This window comes from Xiphias gladius, chromosome 4, assembly GCF_016859285.1.
Source record: "Xiphias gladius isolate SHS-SW01 ecotype Sanya breed wild chromosome 4, ASM1685928v1, whole genome shotgun sequence".
Classification (NCBI taxonomy): Eukaryota; Metazoa; Chordata; class Actinopteri; order Istiophoriformes; family Xiphiidae; genus Xiphias; species Xiphias gladius.
This window is the reverse complement of record NC_053403.1, coordinates 24,678,087-24,698,442: the sequence shown is the minus strand read 5'-3', so window position 1 is coordinate 24,698,442 and position 20,356 is coordinate 24,678,087. Positions and strand designations below refer to the sequence as shown.

The 20,356-nt window shown below is 43.1% G+C and overlaps 2 protein-coding genes across 2 annotated transcripts in view; both read left to right on the top strand.

Moving 5' to 3' along the window:
- The first annotated feature begins 518 nt into the window (after nt 1-518).
- Nucleotides 519-12,621, top strand: rpf2 (ribosome production factor 2 homolog). Its single transcript, XM_040125660.1, has 10 exons — nt 519-655; nt 886-1,018; nt 1,923-1,960; nt 2,691-2,730; nt 2,827-2,908; nt 3,393-3,469; nt 9,939-10,038; nt 10,145-10,247; nt 10,534-10,678; nt 12,002-12,621. Exons 1-10 carry the CDS (start codon nt 633-635, stop codon nt 12,185-12,187), a joined length of 927 nt encoding a protein of 308 aa, XP_039981594.1. The 5' UTR covers nt 519-632; the 3' UTR covers nt 12,188-12,621.
- Nucleotides 12,622-13,881: 1,260 nt separating this feature from the next.
- Nucleotides 13,882-20,356, top strand: part of slc16a10 (solute carrier family 16 member 10) — a 39,633-nt gene continuing 33,158 nt past the window's right edge. Inside the window, exon 1 of the mRNA XM_040126222.1 lies at nt 13,882-14,261. Coding sequence (XP_039982156.1) covers nt 13,934-14,261 — 328 coding nt within the window. The 5' untranslated portion in view covers nt 13,882-13,933. The remainder of the gene's footprint in view (nt 14,262-20,356) is intronic.

Below are 20,356 nucleotides of genomic sequence, written 5' to 3'. Positions count from 1 at the left end.
TATGAGAGTGTATGGACTTTACCTTGAAGTCTTCGAGCACTGTTCTAGCTGCTGTCTGCTCCTCAAATGAGGCGACTCGTTCTATTCCCGAAAAGAAGCTCCAAGTTTAAACACGGACGTGGTCGTCTTCTGTCCGTAGCTTCCCTCAAGAAGGAGAAAAAAAAAGACAAAACAATGGAGTAGTCCATTAATCACTTTGAAAAATGAGGAGTGACACACACACAGCATAGAAAATGGCGACAGAGGTCATTTCAGCTAAAGCCAGACAGATATGACCGCGGCAGCCTTTATTTTTGTGAACTTTGAGGAGGACGTTGACCGTGATGCGGTGAGAAGACGCGGCAGACACGAGCGAGGACGCCGCCAGTCCTCAAACGCGCGTCGGCCGCGGCCGGAGTTACGCTGGTCTGTAGCGCCGCCGGTGGCCGGTCTGCGCCGATGGGGGTGTAATCCTGACACTAGATGGCGGTAATGGGCTTGGAGCAGGATGTCAACCGCCGTGAAAGCGCGAGGAAGAAGAAGAAGAAGAAGAAGAATACGCGCAATGTTGTCTTCCGCCGCCGTAGCTCACGTGGAAGACGAGCAACGTGAGCGCACCCCTCGCTGGCAGAAAGACGATTAAAGACGCCAACATGACACAGCTGGACAGTGTAATGTAAGTTTGACCGGTCGTTCTTTGGACCTCGTCGTGTTCCGGTGTCTGTAGTTATATTCTCCAGAAAGCAGCTTGTTCGGTGCTCGCGACGCCGTCGTTGTCGGGCCAGCTAGCCTAGCATCACGTCCTCCAGTAACGCTAGCGTCATGTGCGGACAGAAAGCCCTGTCAGGCTACATACCTCTCCGTGACGCTGGCAGTGTGTCACCTTTTGTTGGTTTGTATCCCCAGAAAGCCCAAGACCAAGCGCTCCAAGCGCTTCCTGGAGAGCAGGGCGCCGAAGCTGACCGAGGACGTGAAGAACGCCATGATCATGAAAGGGGGCAACACCAGTCAGACCGTCAGCCAGGCCCTCAAGGACATAGTAAGTAGCCCGGTGACACACTCGATGAGGAAGACCCATCCAGACATGAGTGGCAGCTGTAAAGGGTTAATAATCCGGTCGTTTTATCAGCCTCCAGATGATCAGAAAACTGTAGGCATGACAACATTTAAAACGTTTGTTTTAACGTCTGTAACAGTTCTTTTAGTAGCGCCACATCACCTCTACTATGAAATTACCAATATAAAAAGTCAATCCAACGAACCTTGGAGCTCGACTATCAAGAGACACAGCCAGTCCGGCTCAGGTTTCACATCTGCCGGGACAAGCAAGGCCTAAATGGATCATGGAGTATGAGAAACACTTGAGGAGCTCTGCGAGTCTGTCTGCTTTAATAGTAGTTCATCCATGTAACACGGCCGATTCTCAACTGTGGGTTCAGTTTATACTCTTTTGAAAGCAGCAGCACCGGCACTGTCTGTCACGTTCCCACCTCCAGCCACCCACATTCATTTTGGCCAAAACACAGCGACCTGCTGACCCACCGTGAAATTCAGACTGGAAGTAGGCATGTAACTTGACCTGCGCTCGTGCGTCGCTCGCATTTAAAAGACCGTTGTGAGGTTATTTTAACTTATTGATAGATTAACCAAAACTATGACAGTGAAAACTAAGTAGTTAAATAGCGGAGTTTTCTCCCACGTTGAGGCTCCTGCGTATCCAGGGAGGGATTAAACCCTTAAAAAGGACACCAGGACAGTATTCTCCAGTAGAAGAGGAGAGTGCAGCCACCTTGATTTTTCATCGGAGTGAATCAGATTTCCGCTAAGGTCTAAACCTGTTTATTAAACTTGCACTGACACTGTGATTTGTGATTGAGTCTAAATGAAAAATGATGACTCTTTGGTACATTTGTGAATTCAATTAACAAAATATGTTCCCGCAGTATTCCTTGAAGAAACCCAATGCTGTGCTGTACAAGAAGTAAGTGATTTTCTGTCTGAGGAATTACAAATATGATAAATGTAACGTTCGTTTAACTTGGGCAAAACCATTTATAGTTTATCACGTAGCTTTGTAATTTTCCCTTTCAAATTAGATCCCAACTTAAAGGTCCAAACTACAAGTGCAAATAAAACCATAGCGTTTAAAATTCCCCTTCATGCTATTCAGTTGTTTTAGAATTATATTGAAGTGCTTATTTTACATATGTATTACAAATGACTAATGTCGTGTAATTTCATGCAACATCACAAATGGTTTGATATAACCAAAGTCAAACTTTTGGTATTTTGTGCAAGTGGATGCTCATGTATTTGTTCACTAACAATATTTTATGCAGCAGGTTCCACTGAGAGCTCTCTGAGTGAATGTTGATAGCAGAGGTAGATGGAAGACAGAATAAATAGTATTTGTTTTCTCAAACATGTCTATTTTCTGGCATCACCGTTACATTTCATTAGTCTGCACATAGCAGAATGACTTAGCTGCAGGACAATGGGAATATTAACATGTTTTAAGTATGTTATGACCCACAGCATGGAGCGATGATGAATGCCACATTATCCAACAGCATCGATACTGAATTAATCTTGGCAAACAATCATCAGTTCAGAGTTAAATAAATTTAAATACACCAACTTAACTTTAGAAGTGATAAGTGAAAACGATCAAAGTCCATCTGCAGTGGATAAAATCTGTATTTCCTTTTCAGAAAGAACATAACTCGGCCATTTGAGGACTCAACATCGCTGGTACGTGTATAGGAAATATAGCGAATGCTTCACTACACTCCATTTGCTTGTACATGTTTTCCAGGCGTATCACTGATCATTTGAACTCTTTATCAGGAATTTTTCTCCAAGAAGACAGACTGCTCTCTGTTTCTGTTCGGCTCTCACAACAAGAAACGGCCCAACAACTTCATATTTGGTAAATTCTCTCTCACGCTCTCTCACTCAGTTGTATAGTAGACATACATACGCCAGCTAATATCTAATTACTGTATCAGATATATGTAATTTTCCCTACCACAAAAGTCAAAAATGTCTCGATTGTCTGTAGCACGTCTCTTGTGGTTTAAAATTTTAGCAAATCATATTCTGAAATGCCAAGCATACGCTTTATTTTTGACTGGCAGTGTTTCACTGTTTATTTTATGAAGTTGTAATGGATAATAATCACCTGTTCATTCTTAAGGGTCTAGTCAACACACATGTAGCCCAGTATCTGCCTGCTGTCAGCATAATAAACAATAATCTCTAAACCTTTCATGTCCAGAAAAAATGTCACGGTATGGAAGAAAGTTTGTAATTGTGATTTGTCAGAGGTCATCAAATCAGTTTTGAGGCCCAATGTGTGTGTGTGTGTGTGTGTGTGTGTGTGTGTGTCATTGTTTCCTCTGGTTTATTTGCAGGTCGTCTGTTTGACTCCCATGTGCTTGATATGATTGAACTTGGAATTGAGAAGTACGTCTCGCTGAGTGAGATTAAGGTAATGGATGCAGTTATTCTGTTTACATCTGTGTTGTCTGTTAAGGAAATTGGATTTGCTGTCTCGTAGACGAACTGGGTGAAGGGTCAGTTCAATATAATCACACAGGCGATGACACCCTTACAGCTCCAAAATAGTCACATTTTGTTAATCAAGGAAAAATGTTTTTGGGTGTGAGCTAATTATCCATTCCCTGCGCAATTTTACAGTTAATGCCGCGATTGAATTCTCGTCCTTTTTAAAAAAAAATTTAGTCACTGCAACCCATGGTCAGGTCCATTTGTTCCAGAAGCACGGCTGCCTCTATTTCAGGTAGCATGACAAACTAGGTTGGATGCTCACTCCCACAGATCTGGATGGGTGGGGGTCCTGGCGCGCCCTATTTGGATCGTCATTTCAGACTCACAAAAACATCAAACGGCGAACAGTTATGTGGAGATAACAATACAGAGGAAAACTTAATGTGTATATATTAAGAAATTAATAGATTTTTAATAATACCTGAATTGAACTCTGTCGATATGAAATAATGATGAGGAAAAAATCAAATATATTTATGAGTAGTTTATTCTGTTTTAAGAAGATATCCACAGCTGATTGCTGATGCAAATATATTACTTCAGGGGTTCTCAAACTTTTGATGACTGAGTGCCTATTTAGGGCAGTCAGGGCTTCCCTAGCAGCACAGGAAACCCTATAGTGAGAGAGATTTCTCTTCTGGCACGTACGGGAGCTTATCATATACCACAATAACAGATTATTAAGTGACAATGATTATGAATGTGTTACCACATCAGCACAACTTCTTACTTGTGAGATTTATAGTGCTGATTCCCTCTGGTCACAACCGTCTTGATGTCCAGCTCCATCCCTGTCGTTGACATACGAATTACTGGTTGCAAATGCTTGGATTTGTTAATATGGCCATGGTGGAGACGTTTTTCTCACACATGTAGGTGCTTCAGAACAGAGGCCACTGTCACAGCATGTTGGTAAAGGGCAGGGTAAGCTGATGGAGAAAGTCCACTTTAGAACATGAGATTCTTGACTCTAAATGCTGCACTCGCCTCAGAGCTCTCTTTCAGGTCAGTGAGCTTGAACTGTACGTCTGTAGGTTGGTCTTTGGGTGCACATTTGAAAGTATCTTGGAAGAGATTGGATGACTTGTTGTGTTCTCTGAAGTCAGCAAAATGATGGTGAAATTCTTCTTGCAGTTTTTCCATCATGTTGTGGTTCTTGTTCGAGTGCAGGTGTTGCAATGTGTTCTGTTTCATTTCTTTCCTCAGATTAAAAAAAATGCTTCAGCGTGGCACCTTTGCTCGGCCACTGGATGGCGGCGTCGTGTACACGACGTCAACAAATTCAGCCTCAGATTGCTCCAAAAACGATAAATTGCAGGTGATTTAGGCCTCTGGACTTAATGAATTTAACAGTCCGGGTCATGGCTCATTTCAAGTGTATAAGCAACGAGGGCCTCTTGATGAATTATGCAGTGACTGTGTGCTGACCGGTGTCTTGGACACTTTGTCGCAGAGCAACGGGACAGCACCGGTCTTACTCCCGACCATTTCTGGTGCTCCATCTGTTGCGACACCGACCATGGATGACAGCCTCTCATTGTATGTATCGAGAATATGACTCCGTCATCAGGAATGTCGATTCCCCTTGTCCAGTCTTTGAGACTCCTCATGCTTAGAAATTCCTCAGCAATTTCAAAGTCCTTTGTGATTGTGTCCTTTGTGTTGAATAGAAATTAGCAGCTGTACTGCATCAGAAATGTCTGTGCTCTCGTCCAGTGCTATTGAAAAGGCTCCATTACCCAGGTTTTTTCGTGTAGTTTCATTTGTGTACAGCTTCACTACTTTTTCATAAAATTTGTGAAGACTGACTGTTGAAGTCTTGTTGAAACTGTTCAACCTTACATTTGCACTCTGCACCCATGAGCTTGTAGGATTTTTGATTGGTCTCATAATGGCATTTAAAATTAAATTCCTTGAGCACAGAATTGTTGCAGATAAGGCAGATCGCATTATCTGTCCGCTGAGGTCAAGTTGGTCCATTTTTCTTGAAATCGCCTTTTCTCCTCAACTACACATAACAGCGTTTCTTCCATGGTGGCTTTTCCATCTCACTTCCACATTAAACTGCTGAGTCTTTTGACGCAATTTCTATTTGTGACTGTGATTTAAGTTCTCGTCCCTTGTGTTGATTGCTAAGAACTGCTTCCTGGTTCTCATTCCGCGCTGCCACGTGACAGTATGGTGACTAAAATTTCACAGTAGTGCATGCATTTCATGTCTCGTTCGTGGGAACGATAAAATGTTACTGAGGGCCACCAATGACCTGCTGGCCACACTTTGAGAACCCTGGTATATCATTAAGTAATGTATTTTCAGTCACTAAATATAAATTACATAACTTTATACTGATTACTTAATGTAACGTAAAAGTGTTTTCACATACCTTTTACTTTCTGGGTCTCCTGTGGCAGAAGCCCCATCCACCAAACTTACGGCAAAATATTGCACTCAACCACAACTAGGCAGCTCATTCATTGTACAGTTAGTAATATGTGTTCCAGTTACCCATTTGTATGATCAGACTAGCATCTCACCTGCAAGGTAAAGTGTCCATAATTATGAGAAGCTAAGCTTACAGACTTGCTTGAAGTTCTTGAAGATGTTTCGCCTCACATCTGAAAAGCTTCTTCAGTTCTGTCCTTTCGGATGAGAGGCAAAACGTCTACACGAACTTTAAGCAATTCCAGTTGCCTTCACATAGCACTTACAGAATACCATGACCTGGATGACTGAGAATCTTCACAGAAAACCATTTAGGAATTAACGCCATTTTTATAAATAATCTCTCCGTTTTCAGAGGCTCAAAAGTAATTGGACAAACTAATAATTATAAATATAAGGATTATTTTTAATACTTGGATGAAAATCCTTTGCAGTCAATGTCTGCCTGAAGTCTGGAACCCATGGACATCACCAAATGCTGAGTTTCCTCCCTTGAGATGCTTTTCCACGCCTTTACTGCAGCCGCCTTCAGTTGCTGCTTGTTTGTGGGTCTTTCTGCCCTCAGTTTTGGCTTCAGGAAGTGAAAAGCATCCTCAGTTGGGTTGCGGTCAGGTGACCGACTTGGCCATTGAAGAATATTCCATTTCTTTGCCTTGAGAAGCTCTTGGGTTGCCTTCACAGTATGTTTTGGGTCATTATCCATGTGAAGTACTTTCCTATCACTTTTACAGCATTTGGCTGAACCTGAGCAGACAATATAGAACTATACACTTCAGAATGCATCCTGCTACTTCTAACAGCAGTCACACTATCAATAAACACCAGTGACCCAGTTCCATTGGCAGCCATTTATTCATATTCCATAACAGTGCCTCCATCATGTTTGACAGACGATGTGGTGGCTTTGGATCATGAGCCATTCTTTTCCTTTTCCAGACTCTTCTTTTCCCATCATTCAGGTACAAGTTCATCCTGGTTGCAGTTGTCCAGAGAATCTTGTTACAGAACTGAGCAGGGTTTTTTTTTTTTTTTGTTTTTTTTAAATAAGTTTTCTGGCAAAATCTAATCAATTCTTGAGTGACCTTGTGATAAACCCTCTGTATTTACATTCATGAAGACGTCTTTTGATTGTACACTTTGACAATGATACGCCTGCCTCCTCCAGATTGTTTTTGACCTGGCTAGATGTTGTGAAGGGGTTTTTCTTCACCAAGGAAAGAATTCTGTGATCATCCACTTTAGTTGTCTTCCTTGGTCTTCCAGGCCTTTTGATGTTGCTGAGCTCACCAGTTCATTCCTTCTTTTTAATATTTCACCAAATTGTTGATGTGACCACTCCTAAAGTTTCTGCCATCTGCCTGATAGGTTTGTTTTGTTTTTTCAGCCTAATCATGGCCTCCTTCACTTGCATCCCAAATGCAAATTCAAAACTTGGAATCAGCTCCAGACCATTTATCTAGTTAATTTGTCATGAAATAAAAAGGAAACACACCACACCTGGCCTTGAAACTGTTTGTCAGCCTATTGTCCAATCGCTTCTGAGCCTCTGAAAATGAGGGCTAAGTATAAAAATGGCAGTTATTCCTAAACAGTTAGTGAGATATTTTAGTTAAACTCCTTGAAGCTGAAAGTCTAAACTTCAGGAACATCTTGAGGGCAGCGTTTTAAATCCATTCTGGTGATTGTACAGAGGCAAAATTATGAAAATTATGTCACTATCCAAATACTTACGTACCAGACTGTACTTATTTATTTACATATCTGCTTCCTCACTAGAGGTTTTTAACATACACCATAACTCAGTTACTTCGTCATATTGCACACTCACTAAAGCACATAACCCAACTATTTCATTCCTGCACTGTTAATGTTGCACTTCTACAGCTCAGGCCAGTATCCTGAGACAGCTTGTTTAATAACAATGCTAATTACTAATATTTACAATATGATGGAACAAAGCAAGCAACTGACTAATTATGTATTGGGCTGATTATTAGACAACCGTGAATATAATACGATCCCCCTTCTCTGACTGCTTTCTTTTTTTTGAATAAAAGACAGCTGAACTATGAAGTAAAGACTGTTATACTGAACAGTATTATGCCTCATGGTGTGCTACATGGATGTAGTTTTTTTTTTCTTTCTTTTTTTTTTTTTTCTTTATAATCTACAGTTAGGTACATTGAAACTATTTTTATAATTTTGCCTCTGTACACCACCATAATGCATTTAAAACAAAGCCATCAAGGTGTGATTAAAGTGTAGGCTTTCAGTTTTCATTCAAGGGGTTTAACAAAAATACCTCATCAACCGTTTAGGAGTTCTGTAAGTGCTACGTGAAGGAAACAGGAAAGTTTCCTTTAGATATCATTAACCGAAAGAGATGAGAATCCTCATCATAATGCAAGTGACAGGTGAAATGCAAAAAAAGATAATCTTGATCCCCCGCTTAAAGCAATAGCAACCTTGTATTTTGCTAGAAAAACAATATGAAATTGAATTGAGCATAAAACTCAAGCTTGCCATGTCCGGGTCTGGCAATTTTTGGAAAACTGTCAAAGCACCACTGTTTGACCGATGTCCATTAATTTTGACACCAAATTCTGCATGATAAATCAGCAACGCATCCTTGAGGTCCTTGTAAATCTCATGCAATTTAGAAATTGTTTTGGTAAGATACAGTGGTCTTCCAAAAATGACACTGTGCCATCACTGATCAAAGTCATGTAGCTTGCAAACAAAGTACAAAATCAAAAATATGCAATATTATTTTTGACAAGGAGGCTCTAGAGAATATTTTGACACCAATTCTCTCACCTTGAGTCACAAATCCACAGCCTACTAGGAAGAAGCTGTTTTTGCATATTTCGTTAATTTGTGAAAAACTTTTTGTAAGCGGTAATCGACATGGCCTGTGCCAGAAGATGCAGCTCAAAATAGGGAACATGTGGATATAAAATATTTGAATGTGCAATGTACAGTTAGTGGTTGTTTGGTGTTATTAAACAGAATACTTTAATGTTTATTATAGCGCCCTCATTACGGTTGACATGGGCTTGTTTTTTTGTTTTGTTTTTTTCCCGCTGAGCTTATTTGCACACTGCCCATTTCACTTTTGCACTGATTACAGTTTAGTATGCAAAACCGTTTTTATATATGTAATAAAAAGAATAATAATAATAATAATAATAATAATAATAATAATAAATCTGAATGAAAACAATAAGGTTCCAGCACCGTTGGTGATTGCACCCCTAATAATTACTAGGTGTGTCAACTGATTGCTCAGTTACATCAGTTTCTCACTGTTTGTGAGATTCAACAGCAACACCAGACAACCAGGTTGTGGCTGTACCTGAAATGGTTAGGTCGAGTCAAAAATGTTGATCTGTGTTTAGCTGCGGTGTTTGGAGCAGAGAGACAAGAGGCAGTACAAATCTCCCTTTTATTGTGTCTGAGCGCTGGTCTGGCCCTTTCCCATTCGTGTGGCAGAAGTATCCTTTTGAATTTCCACATTATATCGTCCACACGGGTTTGTGTGGATATGGCACAGGCCATTTCCATACAAGCCAAACATAATGAAAGGTCATAGGATCAAATAACAAAACCTCAAGTTCAGATACTCTAAAGCAACATAACAGACTGAACTGAAATATTACATCTACAACCAAACCAGATCGACCAAGTAAGGCCACAGTGACCCCTTGTCCAAGTTTCTTGAAAATTGTTTTTATCCCAGGAGTGTCTGTGGTGTGTGGGTCGAAGATACAGCCCGCTTTGCGAGAAAAGAGGAGCTCAAACAGAAGTATAAAAGCGACTTTATTTATTTGTATTTACATACCCATCTTGAGCCAGTATTTTTCTATCATGTTTTTTGAGGACTGCCCTGTTTTGCAATGACAATAACGTACAGTCTCCTAAAGCATACTGTGTCCTTTCTGTTGCAGGCCAGTAAATGTCCTGAGGGGACGAAACCAATGCTTGTGTTTGCGGGAGAAGCTTTTGATACAGACAATGAGCACAAACGTTTGAAGAGTCTGCTCATAGGTATACACTCATGATAAAGGTGTATTTGGATTTGTTATAGGTGAAAATGGTATGTCATTGGTCTGCTAATACTGGCCCTTGTCCATTTCTTTGCCCTGCTTTTCAGACTTCTTCAGAGGTCCCACTGTGTCTGCAGTGCGTCTGGCAGGTTTAGAACATGTTCTGCACTTCACTGCCCTGGATGGGAAAATATTCATGCGCAGCTATAGGTACTGAAATTAAAATTGTTTCAAGAAATCCTGTTTGCGTCTCAGTTGGTCAGAGTAGTTGTGTTCTGGGTGAAAAATGAACACATCACAAATGCTGGTGAATTTACCTGTCACCGAAGCCAGTGATTAAGCTGTGTTTTAATCCTTTTTAGAGATGGGTTTGGGGGAAAAAAAAGAAGAAGAAAAAAAAAATTAAGTTTGTTTGGTTTTGGTATAAACCAGCCACTGTTATTTTGTCCGATAACATCCGCCATAACCGAAATATGGATGGATTGTGTAATTGCAGGTGTCTGTTGAAGAAGTCTGGGTGCCGGACACCACGGATAGAGCTGGAGGAGATCGGGCCTTCATTTGACTTTGTCTTGAGAAGAACGCATTTGGCTTCAGATGACTTGTACAAGTTGGCCCACAAACAGCCCAAGGCCCTGAAGGTAAAAATCATCTTTGCTGACTCTCAGCCTTCCTTTGATGGCAAATGGGAATTAAACTAAATTAAAAGACACCTCCATTGGAAAAGTTCTGGATAACGGGGGAAAAAAAACGGGTTGGGAAAATGCATTTCATTTCAATGTTGATCCACTTGAGCATATAGCCAAGTCATCGTTTACAAACCAGACTAAAATCCAGTCATTTTCAGGTTAATGGTCCCATGAGGCTGTAATGCTTATTCCACACAGAAAAAACCAAATTGTTGGATGGTTGAAAAATTCAAAAGCTACTTTTCTGTTCTTAGATCCTGACTGCCACTGGATTGAAAATATAAAGTTTCTCCTGTAGATGGCGCCAGAGCAAAGGCCATATTGTTGCCTAAATTTATAAAATTTAACCTCTGTCCAGCTGTCATGCTAACATGAGCATGAAAACTCCCTAAATTCCACCGACCAGACTTTGGGCCAGTCAATACAAACTCATGCTGCGCAGCCAATCATTGCTAAAGCCCACTCAACCTTATTTTAACATCTAGAGGAGATTTTTATGCCTCTGCGCCAGCGACAGCTGTGGCCAGAGGCATTATGTTTTCGTTTTGTCCATCTATCCATGTGTGAGTCTGACTAGTATTATTATTACTTATTATTAGCGCTATTATTATAATTATTAGTCTCATTATACATCTTAATGTGGAACCTAGAGTTTGCTATGGTCTCATAGCTCATGGATTTAAATTGTAACTTCACTGGTTGGCGAAGGCATAAGACTGCAAGGTGGTAATTCTAGTTAGCAACACACGATATTTCTATTTGATGGAATTTTGCGGCCATCAAATCATGGAGCCTTGGCTTTGAGTAATTGGTGTAAATGTCTGACATAAGATACTGTCAGACAGTGTGGAGTAAGATGATTTAACAACTGTAAAGCTATGACTGTCACGTGGAGATGATGGACTGACCAGCGGACTGATTAAATGACCAACATTGTCACGTTTTCCAGCCACGCCGAAAAACCGAATCTAGCCGCATAAGAAAATGCCAATCCCACACAAACCACTGTGTCAAAAAGCTGAAAATATAACAAACCCATTTCACCGAATTTTCAGTAATTGAGAAGTTGAGGAGGAAGGATCTTTCGGGGGGAAGGTGCGCTCTGCAGTACACTCGGTGTATCAGTAGTAGGAACTGAATGTTTCTTTAGCAGGATTTAATGTAGGTGCATTGTTGTGTAAAATGTCCCCAAAATGACCAAAGTATTACAAAACATCAGGCAAAACAATTCTCTGCGTAAAAGTTCATTAATGCCTCTGTTTTTCACCGTTTCAGCCCAAGAAGAAGAAGAACATTTCCCACGACGCCTTCGGTACCAAGTTTGGTCGGGTGCACATGCAGAAACAGGACCTGTCAAAGCTGCACACACGCAAGATGAAGGGCCTGAGGAAGAGGAAGGGAGAGGTGGTCGCCGAAGAGCAGGATGGACAGGCACCCAAAGCGGCCAGGGTAGAGAGCTGAGGTCTGAGATGGGTCTGCTGGACTGCTTTCACCATCTGTGCATGTGGGTGACTGTCCAGTACAGGTCAGTGTCCATCACTTTGGTACTGGACAGTCAACTCGTTCAGAAGAGCGACCACGCGCCTATCAGTACTGTGTATGGACTTGGCGTGTGAGTTGCCACCGGGCAATCGGGGTCCAGATCTATTATGGCCTTTCTCATTTGTATTTTCCCATGTGACATTCAGATGGTTCTTTGTCTGGTGTGTAATGAACGTGTCAGCTCAGTTGTCCTAACAAATGTTATCTGTCTACTGAATTATCAGCCGATTTCTTTTATAAGTTGAAGCGTGCAAAAAGGAAATTTCACCTGCAGCACTCACTGTAAAGGAAATAAAATTGTCTCTCCACTTTTTGGGGCTGTTTGAGAGCTTTAATTTAAAAAAAAAAAAAAAGGTTTCCTGTGTTCACTGTTGGGTCTATGGATGATCTCATCATTGTTTTGAAACTCAGAGGGAGTAGATCAGAGTGCATATACGTGCAGTTTTTTTAAAAATTGATCTTTAAATGTATTTCTGTGGACTCTGTCTTTTAGCATTTATGGGATTTGGGATGAGTAGAAAGCGGCCATGCGCATAATTCCGAGGATCGGCAATTAAACCCGGATGCTGCTTCCTGACCGTTAGACTTGAACTTTAGGGAAATCCAGCTTTGTTTCTGCAGATGATAACGTTTTTATATGATATTTTGTCTATGTAATAATAAAAGTTTGAATGTAGGTATTAAATCTTTGTGGGACATGGTCGCTTTGACACTGTGCTGAAAATCATGTAGTGTTTTCTAAAATGCCGAAATCTCATAAGACTGTAACACCACAGAGTTTGTTATCCTCCATATATGACCTGTTCCTCTATCTGTCTAACTACAGGAGTAGTTAGACTAAAACTCTCTAATGTAATAATGTTTTAATAACGAGTTAAATCCACTTTAACACTCTGATCTGCCGCCATCCGAGTAGACTGGGTGGCCAGAAATCGCACGCACTCCGCGTTTGTTCGATCAGTCCCATTTAAGACTATTTACCGAGTATATGGATCCTCCTAGTTTTGTAATCAAATTGCCCTGCTCGGATGTCGGCTAACCTCTGAAAGCGATTCTATTAAATAAAGTGTCTGCATTTTTTTTTTTTTTTTTTCCTGGATTCGTTGTCTTGTGATGTCCAGCCACAACTCACTCACATCTCGCCCACTTTTCCTTCAATTCTCCGGCCGCCGCACGGATCTGCACGGCTGCTCGCTGTGTGTGTGTGTGTGTGTGTGTGTGTGTGTGTGTGTGTGTGTGTGTGTGTGGCAGCTGGGAAGGGGAACTGAGACCTCATGACAGCAGTAAGGCCGCTGCCGGGGGGGATGGCTCCTCAGCCTGCGTACATATCGGTGTTTTATGACTAGTCGTGCAGTATGTGGTCATCACGGGTATATGACAGTGTCCAATCAGCCGCAGGATCCCCCCGAGCCCCGCCCCTCTGCGCTGTCTATTTATAATAATGCAACAGCAGCTTTCTAACGGTAACTGTAGGAACACATGCCGCCGCTTCACTTCAGCGGACGCCACTTCTCCCTGACCCGAAAGCCATCGCCGTGGTTGAACTCCTGTGTCTCCTGCCCGTCACTGTAGGAGACCCACGTCCAGCCTTAGAGACCAGCACAGAAGCCGCTGCGGGTCTTTTTCTTTCTTTGGGCTCTTGAGTGTAAACCCGACCTAACAACAATGACAGAAGGGACTAAAATGCCAGACGGCGACGCGGCCGGTAAGGATGAGGTGCCCGCCGGCGTCCCCGCAGAGAACCGATGGCAGGAGGAGGACAAGAAGGAGGACTGGGGCACGAAAGTGACAGTCCCGGAGCCGCAGTGTGTTCCGGGAGCGGAGGAGGTCGAGTTTGTGCACCCCGAGGGCGGCTGGGGTTGGCTGGTCATGCTGGCTGCCATGTGGTGTAACGGCTCGGTGTTCGGGATCCAGAACGCCTTCGGTATACTCTTCCTCTCTCTCCTCCGGGAGTTCGGCTCCGAGGACGACGAAGACCTCCGCTTCAGAACAGGTGAGTGCGACGCAGCGCCCCACTTCGGGTCGGTCCCGGCTGACCGCCGAGGTCGTCTGGGTGTCGGCGTGACCACCGAGTGCATCGGAAGAAGGTCAGTCGACGCGCCTGAAGTCCGCGGTGGTCAGTGGGAGCCAACTCCCCCGAAGGAGTCTCCTCCAGAGTCACCGCCAACGTGCCTCGGGGGCACTTCGCGTCAGACTGTAGGTGGCGGGGACCTGACCCGCAGTGTCAAAACGCGTTTCCTTTGCTTTGGTTCGTGCCCAGCCTGCGACGCCGTTTCCTGGTGAGAGGGAGAGCGCGCGTGGCTGAAGGGCGCAGCGGTGCGGGGACGCTCGGTGTCCCGCCAGGAAACGGCCCGGTACTGGCCAGTGGCTGTGCTGGTTCCTGTCTGAAAGCCAGCGGTGGTCCCGGCAGCTGCCGCATGCTTCCAGAGACTCGAGGCCCACAAACCGGCGATTCACCTTCGCGTCGGGTAAACCAGTTTTGCCGCCACTGCCTGTGGCCACGCTCTGCCATCTCCTTTATTTCATTTTCACTTTACCAGCCATGGAGCAGGCGGCATGTTGTGCTTCTTGTGGGGCAGTTAAGTAAATAGCAATAAGGGGCGTAGAGGATGTTAAAGGGTCGACAGTCTGTGCCCACTCTTTCTGTGTGAAGTCAAAACCCGCACAGTGAATGTGAATGAGAGAGTTCCCATGTTTCTCTGTGTTCACTTCCATGAAAAGCCTGTGTAAGTCATTCGGTGGTTACTGTAGATAGCAGACTGGGGAGGGGGGTCAAGGAAAAGGTCACAGAGAAAAAAATTTCCTCTGTGTGTGTGTGAGAGAGAGGGAGAGAAACTTCGCCGACGAGTAACGTGTCGTTCTACTGCGACTCCGACCACCTGTTGCTGGTGCTACTGGTTGGCACCTTAGCAAGAGTAGACCTCTACGGTTGTCGCGCTGTGAACCGGGCCCTGCGTTTCGCTCCTCCCGTTCCACCGATATCCTGCTTTCTCGGCCTTCAAGGGGGAAGACGTGAAGCAGATGTTCACGCCAGAGCAGCCACCGATGAACCACATAACTTAGAGGTCCGGGAAATCCCCCCCATCCCGGCAGCTGCGGCGACAGGGACAGAGGTCGCCCATTCACCCCCCCTTCGGCCACTACAAATAAAGCAACGTTTTTACAGAAATGTGCGGTAAAGACATAATGTTGCAAGAGTGCAAGTAGCAGCAGTGCTAGTACTGTGATGTTACTGAGTTTTATTGATCGCCTTTTGTCGGTCATCGAAAATCTCTCGCATACCGCCACCATCTTTGTGACAGGTGCGTGGGTGGAGTAGGAGAGTGTGAGGGAGAAGAGACGCCTCCACACCGTCTCCCCTCTATTGAGCAAGGTGGAGAGACACTGTGCGACTTAGCAGATCTTGAAAATTCCTGTTGGCAAGAGCTTCCATTTCAAGAGAGAAGTCCTCTCTGAGGACCTGGCCCCGAACCTCACAGGTGGTTGCCTTGTGCCGTGAGGCAGTAAAAAGGTCACCCTGGCCTCCTCAGGGCTTTTTTTGTGATAAGCCGTGTTCACAGTCTTCAACGTCTCACAGACGAGTCCACACACATCCACGTAGATCCAATACATTTGTGCCTGTCTGTTATCAAAAGGTTCCACTCACCTCACCCCACCCCACCTCACCCCAGTGCACACCACCCACCGCCAAGGCTCAGGGCACGGCTTTGCTGCTAAAGATAACTCCAGGCTACTAACCGAACTCTTGGACGAGACGTCATTGGATAGTCAGGGCATTTATTTGCCCACCTTTTATGCCTCTTCTCCTTTAATAGGGGACTGTCTCGATCCAGTGAACCTGGAATTATCATAGTGATCGTGACTGGAGGCAACAGAGATGAGAAAAACAAATGAGTTAAGTAAAGAATGCGAGTGGGTTTTTTTTTTTCATAACTGCCGTTCCATAACTTCCAATAAAATCCAATTGAATAAATGTAATAATGAAGCAGGTAAGTTAGCCTCTATATTCCCATAGCCACATTAGTTTTTTCATTAGTCACATTAGTTTTTCTTCTTTTTTCCCTTTGCGCCATGAAATAGGACACACTCAGCCTTTGGATCTGGTTCAAGTCAAGCATGTTATGTAATCGTTTAGGTCTCTTGAAACCTTTGAACCTGGTTTTGGAATCCATGTGGTTTGGACAAAGGTGTTCTTGACTGCAGCGCTGTTGGGCGTTTTTAGGTAGTTGGTGTTCACCAGCTACTGATATTGTCGAAAGTGAGGATTTAAAAAAAAAAAGTTGGCACTGGAATCAACGGAGCGTGTTCATTTAGCAGAACCGTCCAATAGAGATGTTCTGGTCTGGTGACAGGGTTGCCATGTAGACCGATACTGTGATTCACTACAGAAAGCCCCAGAATCTTTGACCTTTCCTCCACGCACCTGTATGTCAAGCAGATTAGAAGTCGAGACGGCTCACATATGGACACGCAATTGAAATTCATTTTCTATATGTTATAATGCATTATGTCACGTTATGTTTATATTGTTTGATGTGATACACAGTCCTGCCAATGATGTCCCAGTATTCCACTGATCTACAGGTGGCAGTAATGTGCCAACAAAGACGGGTAAGAAGACGACTGCAAGCTCCGAAACATGGATGTGCACAGTGCAGGATGTAAAATGCTTTAGAAAATGGCCTTGGCGGTGCTTAATGAGAAATGAAATGCATTCAACACTTTTGTCAGAGCTCAAGGTTGCGCAGTGCGTTTTTGTTGAGTTATATTGAATGTAAACAAAACTTTAGTTCGTTTACAAGAAAAAAGTTGAGAGATCTGGATTTTGCTCAGAAGTAACAGGTTCTATCCCAGCGCTCTTATTTTCATATTAAGTGTTTTTTATCTTTCTGTATTCCACCTCCTACGCATCTTTAGTTTGCTTCACTTCCTATTCACTTAACTATGCTAACAATCACACCCTATGCATGCCTTTTTGAGAATGCGAAGAAGATATGAAGTTGATACTCATCTCTTTTTTTTTTTTTTTTTTTTTTGCAAATATGTCAACGTGTCATCCGATCACATCTCTGTGCTGCAGCCAAAAGCTCTAGCTCGCCATAAACAAAGCTTGAAACTTTGTGGACTGAAGGACTGTCCCTACAGCTCGCCCGGCGACGTGTGGTCGAATGATCCTCAAGAATTACTATTTGTGGGAATGAGACTGAAAAACAGCGAACTTTCAGAGCGATAACTGATCGATTTTACAATCTCGACACGGTTGACCTATTTGTTTGCACCTCTACCACAATGGCAGACTTGGTCACCGGCCCCAAATGGCCGTGCGCGCGTGTGGGAATGTGGTTTTCTCACCTCTCGGAGACAGTGTTTGAAACCAAGTGGTTATGGTTGTAAAAATGTGTTTGTGAGTCTCCACGTACGATGTGTCGTCTTCTCCTTGGTGCTCTTATATCGGAATCCGAGATGAGAGCTGCATCATTCCCGGCAGTCATTCCCCACCCCAACCTCTCAGAGTCTGGCTGTCAAAGCTTCATTCAGTCAGCGCTGTAGTGTTAAAATCTCCCTGATCGTTCTACTTGCTGTGTCATGTCCAGGATCCACTCACCGCACACCTTTTTCGGAACGTCTGTCAGCTTTGCTTCCCTTATGTCATACCAGCAGAAGATAAAAAGCTCTGTCTTCTGCAGTGTGACATCGCCACCTTGGTATAAGCCTTTGCAACTGTTGGGTTGCCTGGGTTTTCTCAGTTGTCTGTGTGTGTGAAGTCTAGATCAGTGGTGATATTGAAACCTCCACAAAACCCAATAGTATGATACAGAACTGTGGCAATATCCCCCTTTTTTGGATTAAAGATCTGCAGCTGAAACGGAAAATGTGCCTGACACCAAGGATGTAAAGTTTAGCTTTAGAGGGTTAAGTTTACACTGGCTCTTGTTCTCATGCTCTTGTGATGATGACAGGGGTTGGGATTTAGGCATTTTTTTCCTGACATAACTCCTGACATAAGCGCACAGTCATCTGGGTGTTGTTCCAGAACCTGTTTGCTTGTTCCCAGAGTTAACGTGAAGTGCCACTTTAGCCATGTCAACCACTGCCTCCAGCAGGTCTTCCTGTCTTGAGCCGTGGAATGACGGGCATTAATCGGCTAGTGAAGTGGTTTTGAAGTTGGACACCGGCGTGGAAGAAGTTCCAAGAATGGCAAGAGGAAGTGGGAGGGGCCCGCCACTTTGACGGCCAGAATTAGAAGCCAGAAAGACCTGATAAACATCATGAATCATTATAATGGAATCCCTTTCCTTTTGGCATTGGTGTTTTTATCTCAGTATGACCAAGAAGAAAGTATGGCTCTTAATTGACAGAACTAAAAGTGATTATAGCGCCGTAACAAGCGCTGTTAAGACTGTCAGTGCAGCGGGATCCGAATATCTTTGGGAGACGTCCTGGTGATGTTTGGGCATGACCTACAGCCGGACGAATAATTTGATCGGCGTGATTCCTCTCTCTCGTAATCATATTCTCATTATTGAGGTGAGCTGCTATGATAGGAAATAATGACAACATGGCGAGTAAAAAGGCAAAGATAGTTCTAAGACAAATAAGGGAATATTTTAGACATAAAATGAAACACATGAAGGTCTGTCTACACTGCCCGTGAAAACAGCTGCACTTTTTTTAATATCTTCTGTTCAGTTCTGACCAGACAGAAGACATTTTTGAAATGTGTTCTTCTCAAGTCCCCCAAACTTTTTAGAAAGGATATACCAAATAGATATAACAAATAGATATACCATATAACAAGTGACTAAGTTCAATTATTGCTATTATTTGAATCATTTTTAATTTGATTAGTCGATGTTACAGAAAATTTATGACAAATCACTGAAAAAGTCATTTCATTATAGGGAAAAGTGTGAAACATTCACTTGTTCTGGCTTCTCAATTTGCAACTTTTCTCTTTTTTTATGTTATTGTCAGGTAATTGTAGGTTTTGGACTTTTTGGTTGGACAAAAAAGTCTTTTGAACTGGTCACCATCACCCCTCAGAACATGCGATGGGGATTTTTTCCTTTTTTTTTTTTTTTTTTTTTTTTTTGCATTTTATGGAATGAAAAATTTACTCAAAAGGACTGATAGATTCATTGTATGAACGTTAAAAAATACCATCAGGCCAATAGCAAATGAACTTGTAGTTGATCTAAGTAGGACTAATATGATTTACTCCTTCTTATATCCACCTGTAGTTTAGTTTTCCTGTCCAGTATTCCCTGACGATTTGTTCGTCTTCTTCACATGACAGTGACAGTGTTTTGGAAGAGGAACTACACACCATATCCCTTGCTCAGGACATGACCTCGCCTATCTGCACACTCGGTCTGTCTTCAGACGGCAGTTTCAAGAGAAACTGCCGTCTGAAGACAGACCAACACTTGCAGCCCTCGGCCCGTCCTCTCCATCTGCTGTCTGCGCGTACACAGAATTGATTTGTTATCAGCAATTACCAGGTTTAATGCTGTGGCTGATCAGTGTACAGTGCTGTAGGGATAATAGAGTAGGCACTGCTGTGGAGACATCTCCATGTAAACCAACTGAGGATTTATGGATACAGCTTTTACTTTCATCGTGCCATGTTTCTCATGACATGGTGCATGTTTAGGGCACAACTTCTATACCGGGGTGGGACTCTTATCTCAGACATGTAAGGCACTGGCTCTGCTGTGCGTAAGATATGAAACTGCGTTACCTCTAACTAGTGACATTAAAAAGCCAAGTGGCTCGGATGTTTCCGTTCTGCAGAAGTTAGCAGACACTATAGCTGGAAAGTATGGGGTTGACCTTTGAAGGCTGGAACAGTGTGTGAGTGTTGTGATCCAGTGTTGTTGTGGCTCTGCCTGATGTCCTCCTTTATTCACCCCAATGGGGGCAATCTGTACGTATGTAATCAAAAGGAGCAAGCATTAAGAGACCGAGTAATCATCCCACATAAAATGGAGCGATTACCAAATCCCTAGTTGTTCATTTACGGTTTAGTGTTTGCTCTTTAAAGTGCAGTCATAGGTATCTCCATACTTGTGTTCTTCACTGGTACAA